The sequence below is a fragment of the Passer domesticus genome, chromosome 11 (genome assembly GCF_036417665.1).
Source record: "Passer domesticus isolate bPasDom1 chromosome 11, bPasDom1.hap1, whole genome shotgun sequence".
NCBI classification, from domain to species: Eukaryota; Metazoa; Chordata; class Aves; order Passeriformes; family Passeridae; genus Passer; species Passer domesticus.
Genome location: NC_087484.1, coordinates 3440031 through 3462425, shown reverse-complemented (window position 1 = coordinate 3462425; position 22395 = coordinate 3440031). Strand labels below are relative to the sequence as shown.

Genomic DNA, 22395 nt, shown 5'->3' with positions numbered 1-22395 from the left:
GAGGGCAATTTGCACCATGTCCCACCATTTTGGTAGGCTCTGCCTTTGGAAAGAGGGCTATTCTTGCACCACCAGTTATCTCATAAAGACATTTTCTAATTTAACAGTTTCCTGTGCTTCTGACTTATGTTTCTTTTTCTGTGAACAAAAGAGTGGCAGCCAGATTTCCACCTCATTTCCTGATTTTCCTCCTGCTTTGAGTGGGTTTGTCATGACCAAGAGCTCCTAAATCTTTCCATAGCAATTGCACACACTGAGGCTTTTCTGACCAATGCTATTAAATCACACTGTCAAATAATCCCTTCTGACACATCCTGTCACTTTCAGCTTGAGGGTGAAGCTGGTGAGATCTTTCTGGCTCTGGGTACTCCCAGCCCAGTCAATGTCACAGAAACATACCATGCTTTTTTTTAAAAAATAATTTCACCACCACTTACTGCTTTTTATTCCTTTTAACAAGTAGATCTACCCATCCACCAAGTAATGGACAAGTGATGGGAACCTTATTGCTAGTTTGTCTGTTTCCTCTGCACCATGCCAAGAGACTTTTTCAGCTCCTCACTCCAAAATTTGTGAACATGAAAGCCCCGTTGCTCTTGGCTCCTGGAAATTTGACTTCCCAGCCAACTACACCTTTTATAGATACTTTCTTGAACCTTTTTTTCATAAATACAGCAACAGTTGCCAGAAACTGTTTCCAGCAGCATCCAACCACATGTTGACTGGACCAGAGCCCGTTTGGGAGCGGCTCCCTGGGCTGGTTTAATATTCTATCAGAGCTTCTTCATCCTGGAGCAGCCCCAGCTTTCCCTGCAGGGAGGACAGCAGGAACTTGGAGTATTCCCACCAAAATCACGAGAGCCACCCTTGGTTTTCAGTCAGTCACTTCAGAATCAGGCCCACAGTCTCTCCCTCCACTGACCTGAACTTAAAATAACCCACAATTAACTGTTTTCCTTCTTATTTTTGTGTCTGTCTACACATGACACAGGGGAAAATAGAAACAACACCAACACAGATGAGTATTTTTCTGTGAACTTCCATAATTTCATTATTTCTCCAATAAATATCTAACAAACCTGTGTTTAAGAATTTTCTGCACATTTTTGGAACCTCAGTACAAAACACCATGAAATCTCAAATCTCATATGTTTTAATCCCAGCTACACAGAAATTCATGGCAAAAATCCCCCTGAATGCAGAAAAACACATTTTATTTTGCAATGAGTATTTTTATATCTTCTCTATCAGAACTTCAGTGAAATTGCTTAAGCTTTAAATTTTAAAATTCTGAAATAAAACCTGAAGTATCTAAGTAAGTTTGAGGACGTTTACTGTAATGAGAGATTGAGTGCTACACGCATGGGTAATGACTACTGAGAAATTGCTACATAAAGGCTGACCATGATTAAGTCTTTTAAAATGATCCTGTTAAATAGTTGATCTCCACTGCTGCTTTACTACAACATTTATTACAATCTAATGTATAATGGATCCAGGTGGCTCCAGCCCCAATGTTGAAGGCCAGATTTCGATCTCACTTACAGCAAAAACTGATGCACAGAGGAGGACAGAATCAATCCTTTGTATTTTATTTATAATTTATATTTTAAAGAATAACTTGTGATGACGTGATGGCAATACAAAAACCCATCTCTAAAGCAAGCCTTTCTCCTATTTCTGCTCAAGGAATACAACACTGGTTTAACCCTTACTAGAGCTGTGCATGTGATACATGCTGGCTTTTGTATCCAAACTGTCACCCCAAAGAGCAATTAAGCCAAACAGAGCTGTGCTAGATTCCCAAGAAAGGGAAATCAGCACTCTCCAAAGAGAGAAAAACTGAGCAAGAAAGACAACAGCTTTTTCTTTTTTTGCCTTTTTTTTCTCCTCTAAATGAGACTACTACAAGCCGTAGAGTAAAACCAAAATTAAAGTTGTAAATAAAAGAGTAATTAAGTGTCTCCTTTATTGGCTGCTTTGGTATATGTTTCTTATCAGTTGCCACATTCCACCAAAAACAACTTTACAGATGTCCTAAAATACCGGCATGAGCCATGTGGATCTGGGAATATTTTTTTATGATGGAGCATTGGGCCAGTTGGCATTTTGTCCTCTACACTAGTCACCATTTTTCAATCCAGAGTAACAGTTGGTTTAATTTGATTGTTCCTCAGAAGGCTCTGTAACTGAAAGGACTTTATGAATCACTTGGATTTATTGCCAATTTCAGCTTGTTGTTTTCTCATAACCATTTGTCCTTACTTGAGCACGCAGAGATTTCGGGAAGTATTTTGGACTTGGTATTTGGAAGTGAGAGAGCTGCACAAAATCCAGGTGTAGCTGAGAGATGCAATGCAGAGAATGATCTTTACATTCTTTAGCGTGACATGAGATTGGAAAGAATTTAGCTGGTAAATCTGGTGGGTCTAAAATTAATTTGAAGGACTGAATTAATTATATTTTTGAACTAACATTATTAATTAATTTTTTAGAATTTTTTAAATTAAAAAAAAATTTAAAATTAATTCCTTGCAATAATACAAGTAGTTTTCTTTAGTGTAAATTAACCCATCCTATGCTTACGTCCTATACTATAACTTATTTGTAATACTATAACTTTTATACTATAATTAGGCTCTACTTCTCTCAATCACTACTGTATTGACACAGATGAACCTAAAGCTCCAGCACATGCTTCCTGCAAGACTGCAAGACTCAGTTCTCTGTCAGAAAGGCAGAAACCCCCCAGAATACTCACGGAGGTGGCAGTGGGTCCCATGGTAGCCCGGGCTGCAGGAGCAGTGGCCAGTGACAGGGTGACATTCCTGATTCTCAGCAGAGCACTGGCACACTCCGTGGCAGTCCTGCCCATACGTGCCCGCTGGACAAGCTTTGGGAAGAAGAAATGCAAACCAATAAATTAAATTTGTCTTGGTAAATACAGTGCTCAAACAAAGAGCGGGCTGAAATTTATTAAATAAAATCCCTGCCTATGGAATGACGCTCTCCTCCGGGACTCTGGATTTATTGCATTTACTTGGGGGTTACTTGAATGCTTGATTTTGTTTTGTTCAGTCAATTTGTGCCCAACTGTCAAGGGCCAGATACAATTTTCTTGTCACTAGAAAAAAATCATAGGGAAATGTCAGGAGAAATTGACTAAAATAACAGTATAATTCCCAAGGGACCAGGCGTGTGGATAAAGACATTCTACCTTTGCAGAGAGTTTAAACTTGCAAAGCTGCTGAAACATCAACATCAACAGGTTTCATTCTGCCTGCTGACAGCCACATTGCCTACAGGTTTTGGACCTTCCACATTTAATTCTTACATCTCATTTCCATTAAGCTGCCCTGGTTGTGGGTCAGCATTTAGAGTCCTCTGGTGGAGGATAATGGACACGGATGTCAGTCCTTTCAATTCTTATTTATTGCTGGCTCTCCTTTGACTAAAACAGGGCTCAGGCAAACTTTTGGAGGGAGGAACAAAGTCAGGGTGTTGCAGTTGGGGTCAAAACAGGAGCCTGCTTCCAAATACAGAACTAGGGGACAAAAGTCCATGCTAAGAGAAGCCAGAAAATGTCCTTTCCATGAGCTCTGAGAGCAGGGATAGCCTAGCGCAAGGACAAGGCCAACAGAAGAGCTGCTGCTTTACTGGCTGTGGGCAGGGCAGCGCTCCACTGGCACATTCTCAGTTTATTTGGGCCCAGTTCAGCCCCTGGCTGCTCCCTGCCAGCCCAACATCTGCAAACACAGAGAGGGCAAACCCCAGCAGCCCAAACAGAGCTCAGAGCTGGGTGAGGAACAAACACCCTTGGCCATCTTCCCTCCCATCACGTTGTTGTCTCCTCCCTCTTCGGGCGCTACATCACCGCGTTCCGATTCAACAAACGAAGGAACTGACAAGGGAAGCATTTGTGCTGTGACAAGGAACTCACCCTTGTGGCAGCCGTGGCCGGTGAATCCCGGGGGACATCCGCAGGCGCCCGTCAGGTGGTGGCAGGGCCTTCCCGTGGGGCAGCGGCACCGCCGCGCGCACCCCGCGCCGTAGCGGCCCGGCAGGCAGGCTGCGGGGGACACCAACCCGTCAGGGCCAGCAGAAGGGACAAAGCCACCTGCTGGAGCCCTGAAATTGCTGAGGGTTCCCTGAATCCACTGAGAGTTTCAGACTTTCTGCGCTGACAGGCACTGACCGCCAAGAGAGCACTGCGTTCGGCCTGAGGCCGTGGGGAAGGCTTCCAAAATGGAATGATGGAACTGGGATTATGAGCGTGTAATTTGAATAGAAGTGCGTAGTATCACAGGGTGAAAAACTAAAGAGTTTAAAGTTTTAAGATTTAAAGTTTTAGAATACAGTAATAGATAGTATAGAAGATATTTAGAACATAGTATATATTTAATATATATTTTATATATATCTATATATGAAGATATATATAATCTATATAGTAGATTTATATATATAAATATATATAGTAGTATAAATAATATAATATATAGTATATATTATAGATAAAGCAAGAGAGATGTTTTGGGGCAGAAGGTAGTCATTCTTCACCTTCTTCTTCATGGGTATTATGCAATTAGATAAAAAAGTGCACATTACAAACCACAAGCAGTTAGTTATTAAGTAAACAAAAATAATTTAAGTATAATTTCTTAATTTAATTCTAAGGACAGTTTATCCTGAGAAAAACCTTATAAAATACAACTCAGTTTTTATTAAAATAAAATACTGCAAAAGTCATGGTTTGTAAAACTACAATATAAATAAAAAGTTAACAAACATCTAAATCTGAACAAGAAATACAATCTCACACATTTAATCCCAACCTTAACAAAAAAACCCACAAAATCTCCACAGCCACCCCCTCCATGCACCCATCCCTGCGAGCACCCCCAGCCCAACCCCGCGGAACGAGGGTGTGAAAACCCCCAGCCACGAGAGCTCTGGGTTTGGGGGACGTACACCCCAAGCCGAGCTGCTCCCCTCATCACTCACGTTTGTCGCAGTGCCTCCCTCGCCACCCCCTGTGGCAGTGACAGGCTCCGGTCTGGGGGTGGCAGGACCAGCCGTGGGCGCAGTCACACCGCTCCTCGCAGCCCTTGCCGAAAAACCCCGGGGGGCAGCCTGGGGGCAGGCAGAGAGAGCAACGTCCTACCTGCTGTGGCAATGCGTTTGCAAGGTTCAGGCCACAGTGTGCGGCAGCCAGGCTGCTTCTAGTTATTCTTGTCAGTGCCCTCAGGAATTTGTCAAGGTTACTAGGACATAAATTGTGCTAAATTAAGGAAGAAGAGGCTGAGAAATGGAATACCAAGACCGAAAGATCTAAATAACAGAGGGTTATGAAGCACCTGGACTGTAACCAATACTCTGAGAAGTGCATGCAGAACACGTGGACAAGACAGAAGCACAATCAATTAGCACGTGCAGTAGTTTGTAGAATGTATAAATATGGTATAATCTAAACAATAAATGGCTTTTGCTTAATCATATTGGTTTGTTGTACGGAGTCCTGTTTACTGCAACCTGCTGCCTGGGGAGCAGCCTTCACTGCCACCAGCCAGGATCCTCCCTACCTGAGCTCCTGCTCAGGAGGATATTTAGCAGACTGCATGGCCAGAAAATATCAGTGAAGATATTAAAAATATTAGATGTGTTTAATGCTGGCTGCTAGTGAGTGTGCACAGGAAAGTTTGCAAAGACTGAGTCACAGCCTGGAGTGTAAATCCAGACTGGGTCCATGGACAGGGTGATGCGGTTTGTTTTGACACAACTATGCACACAGAGACAGTTTTTGAGCAGTGGAACTGTGCCCATGAACTGCTTCCACCTCCCAGGTCCCTGCAAAGTGACCACAGAGAAAGGGAGGTGGGCACTGAGAAGGATTTACAGGTTGCACTGGTGGATGAGGCTTTGTGAGACCTCAGCACCTCAGGAGACCTCAGGAAGCTGCTTGTGGCTTGCTAAAAGCACAGCACCTCAGTGGCTGAGCTGAAAGCATGTTTTAAGCCACCTGTGTGCGAGATTTAATCCCTATTTCAGGGATTCAGATGGCTCTAAGCATGCCAAACAGCTGTGTCAAATCTGGGTCGTGTTCCAGATCTGAACTGTCTGAACCATCACAGTCCAGTTTGCCGAGCTCCCATCAATGACCCACAGAGACCCAGCAGCAGGTGGATGATCTAGAAAATTCTCCTTAAAATTCCCTCCCTTTCCTGTGTTCTTCCTTGTGTGTGTAAGAGAGAGAAATATCTTCATTTTCTGAGCAGGCAGAGAACAGAGGTAGGAGGAGGTAAAATCATTTGGACAAGGGCATGGTTGGGCAGAGACCTGCCTGTGGGTCTGAGATGGGGTGAGAGGGCATAAATCCTGACTGGCATTCAGAATACTGGAAATTTAAGATAGAAAATTGGCAGAAATGGCTGATGGTTCAAATGAAGGATTTGGAGAAGGAGCTGCCCTTACCAACATCACAGCGGTCCCCAGTCCAGCCAGCATGGCAGAGGCACTTCCCTGAGGGCTGGTCACACACCCCGTGGTGGCAGCTGCAGTTCTGCTCGCAGCTCTCTCCAAACTGCCCATCCCCACACTCTGAAATGGGATGGGGAGGATGAGGGGGGGCCAGGCTGGAGCAACCCCAGCAGGAACTCCCTCATGCCTCTGCAATATGATGAGCCCCCTAAACTGGGCTTAAAAACCACCAGTGAAGGAAATTTTGAAGCCTCCTTTAAGAAAAGTCTCTAGAAATACACAATTTTCCTCTTTAAGCATTTCTTTCTTTCTCCTTAAGTGGAGCTCATTACCTATCTTCCCTGTTTGCAAGGGACAAAGAGCAGATTATTCCTCTCCTCTGCAGCAAGTTTCCAGCACCTCAGATATGTTCAAGTTCCAACATCATGTTCTCCCTCAGCCTTCTCATTTCTGACTAAACAACCCCATTTTTTGTTTTAAACTTCTCCCCACCTGGTGTTTTCCACCCTTTTTCCTCCAGATCGTCTCAAACCAGACCCCAGAACAGTTGTGCTTCCTTGCAGAGTGACTGAACCGAGGTGTTGGAGGGGGCGGTGGGACTCACCCAGCTCACAGGCTGTCCCTGTCCAGCCCTGGGGACACTGGCACTGGCCGCTCACAGGGTCACAGGTGGCCTGGCCGTGGCAGAGGCAGCGCTGCAGGCAGTTTGCTCCGTGCCACCCCGGGGGACAGGCTGTGAAGGGAGGCAGGGAAAACCTTCCATCAGGAGGTGCAGGAGAAGGACACAGGTTCAACATCAGCTCTCCCACCTTCCAGCCCTTCTGGAAGGTGCTGTGGGAGGTGCAACCAAGCAGAAATGGGGATGCAACCAGTAAGGAATTACTCTGATCATTGTAAAGCTGGTCTTGGAACACAGTAGGTGGTGAAGTGAATTAGTGACCTACCAAATAACCTTGAGACTTTCTATTTGTACCTACAAAACATATTTTTTTGCTCCTTCCAGCTTGCTCAGCACTGGGGAGTGCAGTTCTTGACTTCCCTCTTCTCAGAATTTATTTGTACAGTCCACTTAAAATTATAGCTCCTTCTCTAGCTGATCTTGCTGCCCACATCTGGCTGATGACATTTCACCGTTTACCTAATTTTAATTAGGGAAGTCTATTAATTCCTACTACAACCAGTTTCTATCGATAGAGCCTAATTTTTTGGCAAAAAACCACATACCTCTACCATGTGCTGGAGTGACAACTCTTTAAGATGGAAACAGGGGCAAGCTGTCACTTTGAAAAAGCACTGGCACCAGAGGATGGCTCCCCAAGCCTCACACAATTATTCTGCCTCCTCACTTCAAAGAAAAAAGAAATCCCCAAACATGTATTTGAAGAGAAAAGGTGTGTTTGAAAAAGCTTCTGTAACTTTCATTTTGGTTTTGTATTTATGGCCTTCAGACAAAACAAAAATTTAGGTACATGTCATCAAGAACAGTTTGGTGCCTTCCCAATTTTTAAATCCTTTATGGAAGGATTTAAAAATTCAAATGAAGTTTTAAAAGGGGAATGTGCTAAATTTAATTATCACTGCACCCCTTCCAGCTTTCATCCCCTTTCCCTAGCAATCCTTGCTCACCAAGGAGCAGCCACAGCAGCATTCCCAGCTCCATGGTACTGCTGCCACCCCAGGGACACCTTGTGGGGAAAGCACAGAACAAGGAGCTTCTGCAGCTGGGATGGACAGACTTTTCCTGCTGCCTGGGATGCATGGATTAGGATGTGCAGCGCAGCCTTTCTTTGCCAGCCTCTTCTTAAGGCTCTGTGGAGCTGGGCTTGTGCTTAAGCCTCACGTATGGGTCTGATTGCCAAGGCTGGAAGGCTCAATGCCTTTCACATGGTCTGGATTTAGGCTCTGTCTGGAACAGCACAAGGTAATGCCGAGGATCAGTCTGGTGCATGGGACAGTAAAGCAGCCCATAGAAAAGAAACAGAGCTTCATTTCAGCGTCATAATTGGGAGTTTTATGGACCTTTTCTCCCTTCATCAGCCTTCAAAATCAGCTCTTTCCATTTATGGCTGTTTCACCCCTCTGCCCTGTGCACTTTGGGATCCTACAACACAATGTCATGGATTAATTTAATGGATCAATTCACGTCACTGCAGATCCAAACCCAACAACAACACAGGGCAATGAGCTGAGAGCTAAAATACCAGTGAGCTTTCCCCAAACACAGGTTTTATTTTTCCCCCCTATAATCCGTAGGCAGGGATTTGAATTTCCAACTGTACCTTCTTGGCAGGTGGCTCCTTTCCAGCCTGGGCTACAGAGGCACGTCCCGGTTACGTGGTGACAGAGGGCTCCGTTGTGACAGTGACAAGTGCTCCTGCAGCCCGGCCCATAGCTGTTCTCCTGGCAGGCTGCAACGACAGAATTCCATAAAACCCCATCAGGAATCACAGAGCACAACACAGTGCCAGGGAAATCAGGTTGGAGCTGTGCTCCAGTGACACTTTCCACTTCATAAGGGTGCCTAAGTCCATATAAAATCATAGAATATTAAGGTTGGAAAAGATCTTCAAGATCATCAGTCCAACCTCTGGCCAAAACCCATCATGATCCTTAAACCAAAACACAAAGTGCTGTGTCTACTTGTTTTTTGAACACTACAAAGAACGGTGACTTCACCATCCCCGGAAATATATATTTATATATAAAGCTCCCTATATTAACCATGTCTGACTCCAGAAGCAATAATAATTTAGGTTAGAATCATTTAGGTTTGAAAACACCTTTAAGATCATCAAGTTCAACTGTTAACTCAGAACTGCTAAGTCCACAATAGCAGCCAACACATAAACTGCAAAAGGCATTTAAAAAAAAATGTTCTGCATTGAGATCACATAAACTGAAACTGCTCTGCAACACTCTGCAGTTTAGAGATAATGTGTCTTATAAAAGCCTAACATAATAATGTGGGTTAAAAATATGTATCACAGCCCATCCTGAAGAGGTTTCTATCGAGGGGCTGGATCACTGGGGGTGATGGATCAGCTGTCATCCCCTGCTCTGCAGAAGGTCTTTCTGCTAAACTAATGGTCCAGCAGAACTGCCAGCCTGACAGACCCGGTATTTATTTGCATCCTGGTAAGAGAACTGACAACTTCATTGTTTTCAGTGTTCATTTTTCACAGCTGGGTGCCTCTGCTCACCCAGACTCTCATTCTTTGGTCAGAGAGGGGTGATATTTTCAATGGATTTGGTTAAGCAGCTGGCTCCCAGGTGAAAACTTAACGCAGTCATCTGGTAAGCTTTCGGTGCTGCTGCCTGTGAAAAATGGCAGTGATAAAATTCCTGCAGTCTCCATTGCACTGGAGATTTGGACAGCTTTGGATGGTGGAGAACAGACAGTTCTGCTACCCTGTTTTTCTCAGATAACACCCAAAATAATACAAAGAGGGTTGATGGAGCTGGATCGCCTCCTTGCATGGTTTTTGTTCTGCATTGCAAGGGCTCCTGTCAGAGCCTCTCATCCCTGTAGCACCTCTGGCATGCACTGGGAAGGCAAAAAAAGCCTGGATCCTTGATCCAGGAGAGTGTCCTGCATTCACTGAATGTGACATCTTCCAGGTTTCACAGCCAAACTGAATTTTCACCCAAACTTCTTTGCCTTTCATGGTGTCAGTGAACATGATGCAGTGCTGTGAGAAAACAAGTCCCTGGAGACAGAAGGGAGGTGTGAAACCACCTTGATCTTGGAGGTGAACTTGGTTGACAGTCTCTGACCCATTCTCATCCCTTTTCTCTTCATGTCAGAAAGGCTTCCAGCTTCCCAGCCTGGTTCTCAGACACCATTTCTCCCTGGACTTCTTTTCTACTCTGCTCGTTCTTGTCATCACTTGGACCCCATCCATGTTGAAACCACAAGAAAGAGCAGGAGCTCAATCCCATCACAGCTAAAAGTTTGTTCTGCAAATGAAGCTTGGTTGCCAAGTGAAAAGTTCAGCACATCTACAGAGCTCTGGCTCGGGTTTTGGGAGCAGAACTAAATATTTCCACAATACAGACCAGAACTATAGCACATCCAAGCCAAAGGAAAAACCAGCTCATCACCAGATCCCCTGACTGGTTACCAGTGGTTTGTGGGAGGTTTTTGGAGTATGTGTGCAAAGCTCTTGTTACACTTACCAAAAAGACAATAGAGTGTTTCAGTGAAAATTCTGGTAAGAATGCAGAAGTTTGTGGAGAAGAAAATTTTAACTATTCTACTAGGTAGACACAAATGTTCTTTTGATTCCTGGTGGGACAATCATGATTTGCAAAGTACTTTTCTGAAGATTTAGGGAAAAATTGATACACTGAAGCTATTTCATGGAGTTCCAAAACTGAATGTACAAATATCCCTTCCTTCTTCACGTGAGACAAAATCACTTAATCTAAAGGTTTAAATGAATAGATTTTTTTCCTGATTCAAAATCTTCCTCTTGTTGTCTTGCATCTGCAAGAGGAGGATTTATTTGTTTGCAGTCTTTAAAACCCCTTTTACATGCAGAGGAAGGAATAAATGAAACTGGAGACTTTTCTTCCAGACTAGAAGTCAACAGCCACCAAAACCACCCAGGAGAAAAGGAAAATAATGGCTCTAATGTTCTATAGGGTGTCCAGTAGCTTTGGTTTCAAGTGACTTTAATGGATTATTCTCCACAAAATGAAGCTTTAGCTTTAAAAGAACAGGGGATCTGCAAATTCAAGTGCTCACACACCACGAAATGTCAAACCCCTGTTATCAGTGCCTCTGGCTGGCTGAGCAAATTTTTCTGTAGCTATTTATTTTTCAAACCAGTGTGGTCTCTTTTTTACCACAAGGAGCCACTTCAGTGAAGATTTGCTGAGCTCCAAGAGCTCCAGAAAGAGGCATGTTTAGTACTGACAGAATTAAGGCAAAATTCAGATGTTGAATTGTGTACATCTGCTACAGACCATATGTAGCATGAGATTTTTTGTAGGGTTTGGTTGGCTTTTTTTTAAGTTTGCAAACTTTGGATGAATTTGCAGTGAATCAGAATGGTTTGGGTTGGAAGGGGCCCTAAAGATCATCAGTTTTCAATCCCCCTGTCATGAACAGGGATCCCTGTTATGATCAGGCTGCTCCTTCCATCCAACCTGGCCTTGAACACTTCCAGAGATGGGGTATCCATAAAGGAAGGTTACATCTCTATCACAAAGAAATGCCAAATGTCAATTCCTCACTTCTGTATCACTGAGATATCACAACACTCAGTGAAACAGTTCATTAAAACAACTCAACAAAAACCAACAAACAACAAAAAATAACAGGCAACATACTTTTCCTAAGCCTCTTTCTTGGAAACGTAAAATACATCAGGTGGACACTCAAAAAAATCCCCAAATAAAATCTCCAAGCACAAACTGAAGCTGAGGCAGAGCTTGCTTGGCAGATTTCAGCCCAGATTAACATAATTCATTTTCAAACAACTGAAACCCACGGTCTGGTAATGGAAAGCATTAGGCAGCTTCAACAAAAGGCATCACTGTCCATACTGCCTGTAATTAGATAGCAGAGTATAAAACTCACTGCATGGCTGGCTTAGGATCAATTCAAATCCCATGATGCCAAAATTATTCCTCAATATCCTCCAGCACATTGCCTGCAATCTGATTACTTCCACACGAGTGCTGTCCTTCCAGCTGCTGGAGCTGGTGGGTCCCAGGAACAGGCAAGGTGAATATTAAACAGCCTGGGAGGATGGGGAGTGCTGAGCTCTCTCCCACCCTGAGCTGCCTTGCTCTGAGCAGCTCTGGACCAGCATGGAGGAGGCCCAGGTGTAAAATTAAAATGAAGATCCCTCACTTAGCCAAGAGGAAAGGAGGAGACACCCTGCACTGTTAGCTGACCTCTCTCTCTCACTCATGGAGGCCTTGGGGGCTTTGGCACCTTCACAGCAGGAGGAATAAATCAGCCCAGCACAAAGCTCTAATGGCTCTGGCACAAGACAATGAATAGGATTTTTTTTCCCCTAATGCAAGTAAAGCAGGGCACCAGAGGCCATGGAGAAGGAGCTGCAACTCTTAATTGAATTTAATGAAATATAGAGCAAAGCTTCCCATCCCTAATGCTAAGAATTGGGAAAGGGGCAAGGTGACGCACTGCCAACATTGTGGCTGGACAGGAAAAATGGGCTGTGACCAAGGAGCAGATATTGCACCTGTCCAGCAGCACCTCTTCTGACCTGTGGGATGGAAAAGTGTCTCTGGTCTGCTTCTGTTCTGTGCTCACTCCACTGATCTACACTCAAAGGCTGTGCTACCACCAGTACCTTCAGGTCGTGGGAGGTGGAGGGCCAAGTGTTCCTCTGGGAGGGCATGAGGAGGCAAAAACTGCAGTGGTGGGATGTAAGGAAAACTGTCTAAAATGGGGAAGATTCAGCAGAACTGACCCACCTGTAAACAAAAGAGCAGGGAATTTTGCAGCAGAAGCCTTCTCAGAAGATGGGGGAAAATATTATGAAGAGCAAGCAGTGCCCTCAAACAGGGCTGATGATAAAATAGTGTATGACTGAAGAGCAGCCTCAATACAAGCCATATTGCTTTCTATTTTCTAAAGTAAACCACTTTTCTATTGCAGAAAGCCATGACCTGTGGATGAAAGAAGTGTTCCCTCACAGAGCTGGCTCGCTGTGAAGCTGCCCTGGAGCCCAGCTCTACACCCCAGTCCTGCAGACAGCACTCATATTTTCAAAAGGAAGCTTAGACCATGACATCATCCTAAAGGAAAACAAGGCAGCTGAGAAGCTAAAACCTGAAAATCTTAAAAAAGCTCACTTATTTGCTAAACTTTGCAAATAGGCTCAGGGATCTCTATAGGTAATGCCATGCAGCTAAAGAAAATGACCTCATTTCCCATGAAATGCAATGAAAAATTTCTCAGAATAGCCAATTTGATATATGTATACATACAAGCACTTTGTTAGCTTAAAAATTGTGGGATAATTCACACTTGTGAACATCTAGGAAGCTGAAATTTATTTTAAAGCAAATAACTTCCCTAGTAATTATTAAAAAAAACTATTTTGTCACGCTTAAATAACAAAATAGTCCCATGTCTGATTTTTCCACTTTGCACATTTGTAATCTGACACTTTATAATTGATAATTAGATGAGATACACCAGAAACACATACACAACATTTAATCTCTTAATGTCACACAAAAATAAAAAGCAGGGAGCTGTCATATGGCAGGAGACAGCTCTGCTATTTAAAACCTGATGTTTATCACGTTTGATGAGTTAAAAAAAAAAACAAAAAAAAAAAAAAAAAACATTAAAAAGAGCTGGTGATTTTACACAGCCACTAGAAATTGTTCCATTTTTTGGCATGTTTGGGAAGGAAGGTGACCTGTCTGGAAGGGTGCCCTGGCAGGCAGTATCCCAGTCCAGGGAGGGTTGGGGTGTGGGAGCAGGGTGCACTTACGCTGCTCGCAGCTCTCCCCCTGCCAGCCTGGCAGGCAGTGGCAGGAGCCCAGCACGTGGTCACAGCCAGCAGCATTCTTGCACTTGCACACCTGGTGGCAGTCAATCCCAAAGAATCCGTCTGGACATGCTGGAAAGGCAAAACATTCCTTTTTTAGCACGGTTCCTGCTTTTTTTTTTTCTGCACAAACTCCATCTCATCTTTTCACAGATGCTTAAGAACTGAAGTCACATCAAGGGTTAAGCCTGCCCAGTTCTGCTACAGTGCATCTTGGAAAAATGTGACCCTTTTACACAAGCAACAGATTCCTGCACAGGAAAACAGGGCTGAGGATATTGAAAAGCCACAAAACAAGGGAGAGAATGGAGCTGGGTTCACACAAGCTGTTCCTTGTGCCTTTCTAATGGACAGAGGAAATAAATCAACATAACACAAGATTCCAGGGCCATCCCTGCTGACTTCCCTCCCTCTGGAAATGCAAAACTTCTGCTCCCATTTACTGTCCTGACACTTTTCTAAAGCTTCTTGAACAGTGAACCCACTGCCACAGAGGTGCAGTTCAGTGCTGCAATGAAAAACTGGCAAAGTGAAGGAGCAGAGAAAACCAAGACAAATTAAACATAGCAAAACAACCCCAGGGAGCTGAAGAAGCTCTGCACCTACATCTGGAACTGAACCTGGACTAAGGAAGAGCAGCTCCATGGACTCAATTTTTACCTGTAGCAGAAAATAAGGATCAGTGCTTGTCAGTGGGCCACATCACACCCCAAATGCTGCATTACAGGAACACTAAGGCTGCTATGCAGAGTTTTAAAATATATTCTCCATGCAGCCTTAATTTAACATCTGTGCGTGTGTTTAGATTATATAAGTGCATATATTATATCACACAGTACAGTATATTTTGTAGCACTAAGTAATGACAGATCTATAGATACACTACTGTACATCATTCTTTCCACAGAATCCCTGAATCAACCTCAGAGGTGATGATGCTCACAAAATAAGCAGTAATTCAGTAAAATAAGCAGTAAATTCAGTAAAATAAGCACCAGTTCAGTAAAACTTATCTCTTTGTCATCCCTGTTCAATATAAACTCTTATTTAAAATCCAATCCTCACACTTCTACCAGGATATGACAATGACTGGATTCCCAAGAGAACCTTACAATGATTACCACCATCTACACTGACCACAACCCTCCACACTAATTCACAGCTCTCTGCCAGGTCAGAGTAACACTGGTGTCATCCAAGAATGGTTTGGGTTGAAAGGGACCTTAAAGATCATCTGCCATCAAGGCCCCTGCCATGGGCAGGGACAGCTTCCACTGCTGCTCCAGGCCCCATCCAGCCTGGCCTTGAACATTCCCAGTGAGTTCTCTGTGTACATCTTCCACTGTTGGACTCTTTTGTCCCTTTTTTTGCCACTCATATATGGAAGCTGGCCGGTGGCACTGTTAGCAGCATCCACCAAAAATTATTCATTTTCCTTTGGTAATGTGAGACCCTGTGAAGAAACATACATTATTTCATCAGTGTTCTGCTTGTATCACTTGCTGCTTTCAAGAAAATTCAAAGGAAGCCTTTCCTAGATTGCTCTCACAGACTGAAATAATTTCTTTGTAGATTATTTTGTTTTCAGCCTTATTTGCAATCGTTACCTAGTCTGCAACTGAAACCGTTTTGCTGCTTTTGAAACTCCTTTGAAAGACTCACAAGATTCACAAGGTTCATTTTCACAAAGCACTGAGCAGGGCTGAAAGATGGAGCAGGCATGTAGCACCTTCAGAAACGTCTAATTTTCTTTCAGAGAGTGTCTTGATGGCTTTATTCTTCCCCATCATTATTATATGTGACCACAGCACAACTGCAGAGGCAGCAGCACCACGGAGTGGTACCAGATGAAGAGCAGCTGATCAAAGGTGACGCAGGGCAGAGCAGAACTGAGATGCTGATGGACAGACAAAAGTACTTTGTAGAGTGTGAGGTCTTTTGTCAGCATCCTGTGGCTCAGAGCACAGAAGTTCAGTCAGCTCCTGAATAATTCACAGCAAGGTCTCATGAAACAGCAGCCCTGGAGCAAAAGTGTCTCCTGCTATGAGTGAGCTTGGAAACTGTCCTGTGCTGCTGGGTGATGATGATGATGATGGTGTGGCTTTGGCTGTTATCTGTGTTACTGACAGATTATATAGATACATTCAGATTCAGCAAGGACTAAGATTGCATTAACAATTCTAATAAATATTAATAAAAGATTATGGAAATTTGTGGCAAATAAGCTTGGAAATGGTCACTGAAGTGGTGTTTTGCAAGAGGGTACCTAAGCCTATGAAGCCTTAATTCACACTGAGGGCAGAAAATTAATGAAAAGAAACAGCAGCTTCCCACCAAAATGGGAAGAAACTTTCCCCAAATGAAAACCAAAAATCCGAAGGCATATTTTAGGATTTCTGCAGTCTCAGCTCGAATCCAGATCCCATGCTGCCACAATGCAAAACACCAAAAGCAATGACTGCAGGTTCAAACACCCTCGTTGTGCAGGGGTTATATTAATTATTAATATCAATCAAAATCCCATTTTGTGAGGGACTGTCTGTCCTCTCCCAGGACCTCGAACTTAGAAGGGTGCAAAAGTCTCAGTTTCAACATTTCTGTGATGACAGAGCGGTCCTTCCCAGCCACGGGCTGAGGCTTCAGCAGGATGTTTGAAGTCCAAGGCAGCCAGGGCTCGATGCGAATTCCTGCCTGCAAGGCACAGAGCCTGGCCAACGTGGGTGGATTGCCAAGAGGACGGCAAAAAGCACATCCCTGCCAGAAGGAAACCCTGCCAGTCTCCCAGTCACTCCAAACAGAAGCGCTGCAGCTCCTCTGAGAGAAGGTGCCAAGAAGGTTCTACCAAGGGCAAACCACCCACATGTTCTCCTCCCTCGGCGCCTTTTGGAAGCTGCCAAACTGTTCTGGTTGAAACTTCCTAAGTTAAGAGGTAACCCCGGTCAGCTGAGAGCAAACACTGCCTTCCTGAGAGAAAACACACGGAAAAGGATGTTTTACAGAGCCCTAAATTTCACTCTCCCCTCCACAATCTTCTTTCAGGAATTAAAAAAAAAAGATTAAAATGTCCAACATGACTCATTTGAAAACTGAGATTTGTTTTTTCCACCAATAGAGTCCCCCAGTCTTCTCCATATTCCTCACACCTATTCTGGCAAAGGATGTTTAGCCTCTTTGTTCCCATTACAATTCCTGCTGGAATAAAGAGATTTATACAACAACACAGATAACTGCCTCATTTTTTTTTCCAATAAAAATACAATAATTTAAAAAACCCCAGTAGATTTAGATTTTAGCTAAATTGTATTAAAAAGGGACATAGTGGAGACACCATGAATTACAAGGTGCAATTCGCAGCGGAACCTTGGAAAGAATATTTATTTTTTATAATAGTGCCAGATATGAGAGAGAGAGAAACAACAAGAAGGAATATGAACTCCAACCTGTGGGTGCCTTGTCACAGTCTGGTCAGGCTGTGGAGCTTCTTCCTTCCCATGAGAGGGCAGCAGCTGCCTGCAAGTGCTGTCACTTCCCTCCATCCTCACTGCTGAAACTGGCTGATAAAGCTGCTTTCCATGCAAAATAGTTGTGACTTTGGTTCAAATACCATAATTTGCAGAATCTTCAATCACCTACACTTAACTTTTACAGCGTCTGAATGGCCCTGTGTTTTTTCTCTTGTATTTTTTTATACAAAAAAATCTGCAAAATGATGCAGCACAACAGCAGCCTCCTGTGATAATGCCACGGACTGACTCACCAACATGTAGCTAAAGAATCCGGTCCAACCTTTCCAACACCTTACCAAATGACTAGGTGATAGAAGATTAGATAGAATAGAATTGGATTTAAGTCAGAAGTGAATCTGTTCTTAAAGAGTTCTACAGGGATGATGCACACATCCACATTTTTCTCGAAATCGCTTCAGGGAGGCACTGGAAACAAGCAAGCATAAGGCTGAACAAGCTTTTCCCTGCTCAGTGCTCAAATAGTGGGACCCTGCTTGAAAAGAGTCTTCCCAAAGACTCATAAAGCAGAAGCCTTAAGCACATATCTAATTTTAACCATATGAAAACACGTGCCCAACATTTGGCACCCAGCACGATGCTCTGCTGAGTTAGGAGGGGAGTTCACATTTCAGGATCGGCTTGCAATAAAGTTCAGTGGTTCATTTAGATCCAATGCTGTCAGTTGTAAAAGCTGCTCTCTGAATAAAAAGCAGAACAAATTCCCCATGAATCCTAGAGGGACCAGGGGCAGCAGCAGTACCTTTTTCACAGAAGGTTCCTGTCCAGCCCGCCGTGCAGGTGCAGGCTCCACTGACGTGGTCGCAGGCAGCTCCGTTCTGGCACTGACAGCTGGACTCACAGCCCGGGCCAAAGCTCCCCTCGGGGCACCCTGCAGCACAGGAATCACAACCAGAGGATGGCTTAATGCCCGAGCAGATCAGGGATCAATGGGGAATTTTTACATGCATGGGAAATCTGACTATTTCCAAAATAATCTATGTGTAAAGGTAACGGCTTAAAACTAGGATTTGAGTGTTCCCTTGAGGTTCAGGTAAGTTGGGCTACATTTAAGATCTATTTTAGAAAAATTCCAGAGTGTTGAAAGACCAAATTCTGCACAGAAAACTAACACCTTCTATTGCAAAGCCTAAGACTTCACAGGTTCTGCGTGATGACACTTTGCCCACTGGTCTGGAGTTGCTTATGTGCACATCTCCACCAGGACTTCATCAACTGCGAGGGGAGAAGCTCCTCTGTTTTCCTGCAAATCCTCTTTCCCCAGAAAGCTGGAGAAAAGATGAAATGTGTTGGTTGCCTTCACAAAGCTCCAAATTGAATGCTGCACACTTTACTTTCATGCTCTGCTTTGAAAGATTCAAGTGAAAATATTACATCTGGGGAACAGATTAACAATTACATTTCCACAGCAGCTAATGTGAGGAGTTTTAAAAGATTTCCATGGTACTCACTATCAGCGGAAAGAAAACATTTGAGAATGAAAATAATTTCTTCCAGGATTATAGAAAAATCAATTAAGACCAGGGCCAGTTGCCTAATTCACATTGGATATTTTGGACAGGCTGAAACACAGAGATAGACTTGGCTAAATACAGTATTACAGGGCCTCTAGTCATGTTTGAAGGTCTTGTGAACATCCCTCTAAATGAGTTATGGAGATTATTGCCAGATCTCTTCTAGAAGTCTATGATTTTAGCATTTACAGCAACAAAGTGATTTTCAGGCAATCTGGAAGGAATCAGAGAGAACAGAAAACAAGAATCCTCAAAGACAGCTCCATGTCTGGAATAGGGGGCTGGGTTTGGTGCTGTTTGTTTGGTGCCATGGGTGGGAAGTGATTGGAGCTGGCAGGAATTCAGCTGCTCCTGCAGCTCAGTGACTCTGCCAACTGTGTGTCTTACAGAGGAGCTGGGAGAAAAGCAAGGTACCTTAAGTATTTCTTTGCTTTCAAAGAGTCAAAAAATGGGACCTTGTTTAAATATGTGTTAGAATCTATTTTTTTGCACTTACAGGTGAAATCCCTTCCTCTTCCCAAAGCTGCACGTTACTGTTTAACAAATAAATACATAAAGGTGCACTTGTGCCTTAAAAGCTTGATCCTTCTCCATGTTTCCTTTTCAGCTGAAATTTCAGTCAGAGAATCTGTGCAAGGGAAATGGTGCTGCAGTGCAGCAAGAGGTGTGGGGCTCTCAGCAGAGCTCCCTTCAGGTGTTTAGCCCAGAGCTGAGGCTTTTCAAGGTGATGGCAAAGGGTCAGAGCACTTCACAAATGATTTCACAGTCCACAGCACAGAGAATCTGCCCCTGCTCCAGCAGGCACAGGCTGCTGTGATGCGTGTCAGGATCCAGCCACCCCGACAGAGAACCTGAGCTCCTGCCAGGGGAAGGAGCCCAACCTGCAGGGAGAAGGAAGGGATGCCTGGGGAGCAGGGGAAATATCCAGGGATAGTGAAGATGTCACCTCCAAAGCAGCATAAAATTATGGGAAGAACTATGGTTTTCGTAATCTTGCGCACACACGCATATATATGTGCATTTTTAAACATATATATATATACACACACACACACAAAGGGGTAAAAAGCAGACAAAATTGAACAGAAAGCCCACAGAAAGAACTTTAGTGCCTGCCAGATGTTTTGTCAGTGGCGATGGATTCACTGATTCCCTTCCCAGCGAGGATTACAAGCAGCTATTTGGCCACTCTCTCTCTTCAGAGATGCTATTTTGAGAGAGATCGAGAGTGAAAGAGAAGCAGAGCTGGCAGCTCCTTCTCTGGGAGCTGGTCCTCCCCACACACTGTCCTTCCATTCCCTCTGTGCCAACAGCAACAAGGGCTGCAAGATCAACTTTCCAGGCTTTCTTGTCTTAGGTCATGGTTCCAGATTAATTGTTTTGACATTTCTGTGTGACACCAGCAGTTAATCCTGCCCACGCTACTGAGACTCTGGTAGCTACATCTGTGCTACTGTAAGATTGTTAAACTAGCAGATAAAATGTTTGTTTTATTTAACAACATCAATATAATCAATAATAATAGTAATAGCAGCTTAACTATGCAACTTACTGCCACAAGATGAAGTGGATTCCAAATGCTTGCATGAAATGAAAAAGAAAATAGGCACATTAATTGGAAAAAAAAATCAAGCAGTATTAAATATAGAGATATTGCTTCTGTCTCATGAAGCTCCTGAATTAGAAATTGATGGTACCTGGGGAGATGTATGAGAAATTGACTATGAGCCTGTTTTCATATGCTTGAAGTGTCTGCTACTGACCTCAGTTACAGGTGAATGTTAAGGTGAGGGTCATGGCCCTCTGATAAGACTGTTGCACATTTTTGTTGTTAATAAATACAGGACTCCAAAAATTCCTGTTTTCCTTCTGTTATGTACATGTGAAATATTTCTATATACCTGACCTGAAATAGAGACTTACAAAGGGTAAGTGCTGCCCTAAAATTGAATTAAAAAAACCAATACAGAAACTCTTATGCCACAACCCAAATACACATCAATCCTATCCCTCTCAAGAGATGCTAACACTAAAAATAGCTGCTGGATCCAAAACAAGGCTGAAAATACCTTTTCTGGAAATCCAATTAGGGAAAGCATTTAACCCTGCTGAAACACGAGAGCGCAGCGCGGGGCAGCGCGGGGGCGGAACAGCCTGGGAGCGTTCCTGCAGGGAACGACCAGGAAAACACCACTTCCAGGGATCTGGGAGTTGGGGTTTGGGAGTTCCACATGCCGGGGAGGTGGGCACTTACTGAGCTGGCAGTGCTGCCCGGTGAATCCTGGCTGGCAGGAGCAGGTGCCCGTGGCGGGGTCGCAGCCACCGTCGCCGCCGTCGCAGGCGCAGGAGTTGGCGCAGTCCTGACCCCATCGACCACTGCTGCAGGCTGCCAAGGAAACGGGGTCACATCCAGCACCACCCCCAAACCCTGCTGCACTTCCACGTGAGAGAGCACAGAGTACACAAAATGCTGCGGGACTGAACTCCCGGCTGCAGCGCAGGCGCAAATTGTGGAAATAAAGACCATTTTGCTGGTCTGTTTCAGCTGGACACAGGCAGATATTGTCCCATCCACGTAAAACTAATCATTTGTAGTCATAAAACTAATCATTCATAGGCTGGGCCAAGGGAAATTTAGGTTAGAAGTTAGGAGAAAGTTTTTTTTTACTGAAAGAATGTGTCCTGGTTTAGGACAAATTTGGGAGAGAACCTTTGAAGGGGTTCCTCTAGAAGGCAGATTCAAGTGGCACATTCAAGTGGCTGGAGAGTGATAAAGATATCACTCTTGTCTTTATCCAAAGTGATAAAATTCTGGAATTATCTGCCCAGAGAGGAGGTGGAATCACCAGAATTTGGTGTGTTTAAAAAAAGACTGGGTGTGGCACTCAGTGCCACAGTTTAGTTGAGGTGTTAGCATGGCTTGGACTTGACGATCTTAAAGGTCACTTCCAACTTGGTGATTCTGTGAATCCACACCCATCAGTCACAAATCTATAATTTCAAGGAAATAAAATACCAGCTATTGACTCACTCAACAAAAATCTGCATAACCTGAATGAGTTAATGGGTTTAACCACACAGATTTGGGAGCACCCTCCATGCTTTCCCCAAAATACTGGAAAAGGCAGCATGGACACAAAGGAATCTCACAATGTTTGTTAAAGCAACTTACTGCTTTTATCTTAAAATCACACAGCACTGACACAATTACACCAATGTACCACAGCATGTCCTTTCTTTCGAGTAAAGGATGAAGATGAAAGTGCCAATTAGGGCAACAGAAACCTGATTCTGGAGTTGGGAATCTGTTTAATGCCTGGTCGGCAATAGCCGGAAAAGCTG

At 43.8% G+C, this 22395-nt stretch overlaps 1 protein-coding gene across 1 annotated transcript in view; it reads right to left on the bottom strand.

Moving 5' to 3' along the window:
- LOC135278610 (multiple epidermal growth factor-like domains protein 6) overlaps nt 1–22395 on the bottom strand; it is a 186418-nt gene that overhangs the window by 14635 nt on the left and 149388 nt on the right. Inside the window, exons 22-30 of the mRNA XM_064385192.1 lie at nt 21308–21439; nt 18282–18410; nt 13959–14087; nt 8757–8885; nt 7082–7210; nt 6472–6597; nt 5005–5133; nt 3941–4069; nt 2762–2893 (exon numbers count right to left, since the gene is read on the bottom strand). Of these exons, the coding sequence (XP_064241262.1) occupies nt 2762–2893; nt 3941–4069; nt 5005–5133; nt 6472–6597; nt 7082–7210; nt 8757–8885; nt 13959–14087; nt 18282–18410; nt 21308–21439 (1164 nt within the window). The remainder of the gene's footprint in view (nt 1–2761; nt 2894–3940; nt 4070–5004; nt 5134–6471; nt 6598–7081; nt 7211–8756; nt 8886–13958; nt 14088–18281; nt 18411–21307; nt 21440–22395) is intronic.